The 4415-nt window shown below is 35.0% G+C and overlaps 1 protein-coding gene across 1 annotated transcript in view; it reads right to left on the bottom strand.

Moving 5' to 3' along the window:
* LOC106467710 (leucine-rich repeats and immunoglobulin-like domains protein 3) overlaps positions 1-4415 on the bottom strand; it is a 50346-nt gene that overhangs the window by 19412 nt on the left and 26519 nt on the right. Inside the window, exons 4-5 of the mRNA XM_022395902.1 lie at positions 3068-3139; positions 529-666 (exon numbers count right to left, since the gene is read on the bottom strand). Coding sequence (XP_022251610.1) covers positions 529-666; positions 3068-3139 — 210 coding nt within the window. The remainder of the gene's footprint in view (positions 1-528; positions 667-3067; positions 3140-4415) is intronic.

Genomic DNA, 4415 nt, shown 5'->3' with positions numbered 1-4415 from the left:
GGCAGAGCACAGAAAGCCCTTGTGTAGCTTTGTGCATAATTAAAAACAAACAAACAATCTACTACCAAGCACGCGCAAACAAAAAAGAGAATACAATACATATCTCTTTCACGATATCAATTTCAACTAATATTAAAACGAAGAACTTTCTAAATGAAATTGCCAAGCAGGTATCGAACAAACACTATCAATTCTAGCACTAATCGCCCGTATTTATCAATATTAAAGAATTACAATCGTAGCTACTTTAAAATGTCTCCTGTAAAGAATTATCAATCATTTACTAAAAGTTCGACATGGTCACAGTAGATTTAGGTTAACAAGAAACACCATATAATGACAGATCGTTAACATCTACTGAGCACGGTCAGTGAAAGTACTGATCTCTAATAAATATCACATACTTTTATTAATCCTTTAACTACTCTCAGTCAAAATATTAAAATAAAATGATAATTATTTGATATTTAGAGATGATTAACAACAAAACACGTATCAGACTGCAACATACGGACTTATAATACTTACAAATGAATAAGTACTGTTTCCTTAGGAAATGAACCAACAGGGATGACTACTATCTTGTTATGGTCAAGGTCTAACATCTCCAGGTTTTTATATTTCTCCAAAACTGCGATAGTTATCGTATAGATCTCGTTATGGTTTCTAAAACAAACAGAAGTTATATATATATATATATATTACAGAAGATGTATGGTTTTTATCTCTCAATCCTTTATATATACATATACATATATATACCTTATTTCACAGAAAACTTTTTTTTACTAAAACCAATCAACCAAGACTCAGGTGGCCTGGTAGTTAAGACACTCAACTCGCAATTTGAGGTCGCGGGTTCGAATCCCGTCACTGAATATGTTCGCCCTTTCAACCACGGATGTATTATAATGTGACTGTCAATCTGTTGGTAAAAAGTAGCCCAAGAATTGGCAGTAGATGGCGCTGACTAGCTTCCTTTTCTCTAGTCCATCACTTCCACATTGGGGACGGCTGGCGAAGATAACCCTGGTATAGCTTTGTGTGCAGTTCAAAACAAACAAGTATTAGACTTATCTTAGGCTGTTATGTGTTATAAGGAAGAAAATGAAGCCACTCTGATGACCCTAATTACAATAACTGTCACATGTATGTCGGGGGGAGGGGTACAAATATCCTAATACTTATCTTTAAATGACTTGCAGGCTACCCAAAACATTACAAAGGAAACTGTTTCTGTTAAAGGCTGTATATTTTCAGTGTACATACTTATAATATTTTTCTCCGTTCCACTATCGAGAGAAATTCACAACAATGTGTAGAAGTAACAAAAAACAACAGTCATCTATAGTTAACGTCATCAGTCGGAAAATGGATCTGTTTTGACAGGTGCAGCGTTGGTCACGTGAATCGAGTGAGAAGCAAGGATGCTGGAGAGCTTTACACTGTAGATATGGCATGGAGAAGAAAAGTGCGACCTACTGTTTATTATTTAATAATCTCGTAACTGCCAAATATGCAGATTGTTCATCAAAGTTGTTGTAACGTTATGCCTTTTTGTATTTTCTTGTGATGAATTACGTAATAAAGCTCACTATTTAAAGGAAGTGCACATTTTAGTTTTCTAGCATCAAGTGAAAAGCACGAATCAGTGAAAACACACACACAAATATATATATATATACTCTTTTTATACATTCCTTGACGTCTTGTTTAGTTCTTGAAACAATGGTTAAGCCTTACTTAAAATGGTTGTACATTAGTATAGTTGGCTAATGAGGAAAACCTTGTTAGGTCTTCAAAGCCATGACTTTACACTAAACGAATCACATTAAACAACGTAACAAAATAAACAGATTTCACAAAGGACTGGCCATCTGGTACTTCTAACAATTTGTTCAGTTCCTATACGTGACATTTCCCACGTTTTCCACATACTAATCATTATTACATCCTTTTGGGCTGCTCTCCTCCGCTTCTCCCATTACTTTATCCCCTCCCCCTCAATTGGCCGAATCAAATTCACATACCAGTTCAAAGACTGAAACATGACAAGCTACAAAATGGCGGCCAGCTTTTATATGATGACCCTTGAATTGGCAAACTAATATCCAATTCTCTATGTACTATTATTCTCCTGCTCGATAAATCATTTCGAGGGAACTAAAATCTGCTAAAACAACACCGTACCTTCTCTGCCTCTCGGTTTCAGCATGTTTTTTCCTGGCTGGTTAATTCCAGGATCCCTGCTGTAACATGAATCACGAGGTTCTTTATGGGATTTTGATGGTGAGTAATAGTTCCTGCTTACCAAAACCCAGAGACTGTATATATATATATATATATCACCATAACGTCAACCATGGTTTGCTACAACATACGTCGGTTTCCCATCAGACCACATGCCTAGCACTAAATTGCAACTCCTGTCGAACGATCGGTTTGGCCACATTTATTAGAGATTACTTGTTATGAATTTGAATTAGAGAATTCATCACGATTGCTCCGTCATAACAGCTGTATACACAACACCGACTGGTATAGGTGATACTGAATATGATACACGTGCTTTGCCATAATAAGTCGGTTAATTCAAGGTTGTTTTTCACTGACAAAAATTAATTCCTTATTAACATAAAAACGATACAACTAATCAAACTGTCACTAATCTTGTCCATGATGATGATACAAGAAGATTCATTTGTACATTCAACGGTGACAGATTTCCATCAGTGTTCAAGTTGTGGCCCAATATGGTTTATGTGGATGGTCAATTTAATTAGGACTTGAGACATATGTGAATAACTTAGAAATTGTCATGGGTCATACAGTAAGTCTGTGCACCTGCACCCTCTAAGATTACGTTACTCGTAATTTCATACTCCAACTTTCAACATATGTGTGCGACACTAAAGGCGACAATGTATTCCCTGATAGAGCGAACTTTGGTTAATAGATACCAAAATAAACACTATGCATATATTTTACCTTATAGTAACACCAACATTTCCACTGAAATTAGACAGTCATTTACTTTAATGACAAAACAATAGTTAGAAATACTTACAGACTAAGTGTCTTCAACCTCTGCTGTACTCCCAAATCTGGTATATCGCTCAAATGATTATGTTTGACTTTCCTGTGAGGACAGTAATCGGTATAAATTCATTTATATTGTTTAAAACATCAAATAACAAATAAAAACACCTGTATCTAATCAACTGTCAACCTTTTCTTTTCCCCTATGACAAGCTAAACTAATGAACACCCTCTGGCTTTTAACATTTACTACACGTAAACACAATTGTAAAAAATTATATGTTACATACGAAACTTAACTGAAAAATACAGGGAGAGGAAAAAATAAAACAGAGACCAGAAACACTGTTAATCACGATTAATTTTTAACACATGAAAATACGTTTCAGACTTAAAGAAAGAAAACAATGAACTAACCTACAGTGACCAGTTTAATGTTTAAAAAGCTCATACAGTAAAAGCACATTACAAGATTTAAGGAATAGTTTGAGTAGAAAACAGCCTTACAACTCTCAAGTTACCACTATAATATTCGACATGACAGTACTCTACAAGGCTTAAGGGACAGTTTAGGTAAAAAAACAGCCTTACAACTCTCAAGTTACCACTATAATATTCGACATGACAGTACCCTACAAGGCTTAAGGGACAGTTTAGGTAAAAAAACAAGCCTTATAACTCTCAAGTTACCACTATAATATTCGACATGACTGTACTCTACAAGGCTTAAGGGACAGTTTAGGTAAAAAAAACAGCCTTACAACTCTCAAGTTACCACTATAATATTCGACATGACAGTACTCTACAAGGCTTAAGGGACAGTTTAGGTAAAAAAAAACAGCCTTAAAACTCTTAAGTTACTACTATAATACTCGACATAATACAGTTTCCAAGACTTTGAATGTATAGCTAGAGTACGGGACAATCTTGGAGCTACGAAGTTACTACTGTAATAGCACTTCACAGGGCTGCTCTACAGTTGATTACAAAATTATTGAAACAGGCAAACTTTAGTCACACATGTAATACAATCTGTTGATCACTGAAAATCTCCTGGTGATTTTTCGAACCATTTTACACTTTCTCAGTTTAACTAGCAATTAAATGAACTCATATCACCTTTAGTTTGGTTTGGTTTGTTTCGAATTTCGCATAAAGCTAAACGAGGGCTATCTGCGCTAGCAGTCCCTAATTTAGCAGTGAAAGCTAGAAACCGGGTTTCGATACCCATTGTGGCCAGAACATAGATAACCCTTTGTTTAGCTTTGTGCTTAACACTAAACATCAACGTATTATGCGGCACACACACACACACACACACATATATATATATATATATATATATATATATATATATTATTATATACGTATACTAC

This window comes from Limulus polyphemus, unplaced genomic scaffold (assembly GCF_000517525.1).
Source record: "Limulus polyphemus unplaced genomic scaffold, Limulus_polyphemus-2.1.2 Scaffold2714, whole genome shotgun sequence".
In the NCBI taxonomy this organism is placed as follows: Eukaryota; Metazoa; Arthropoda; class Merostomata; order Xiphosura; family Limulidae; genus Limulus; species Limulus polyphemus.
Note: the sequence above shows the minus strand (reverse complement) of the source record. Positions and strands in the feature narration are given on the sequence as shown.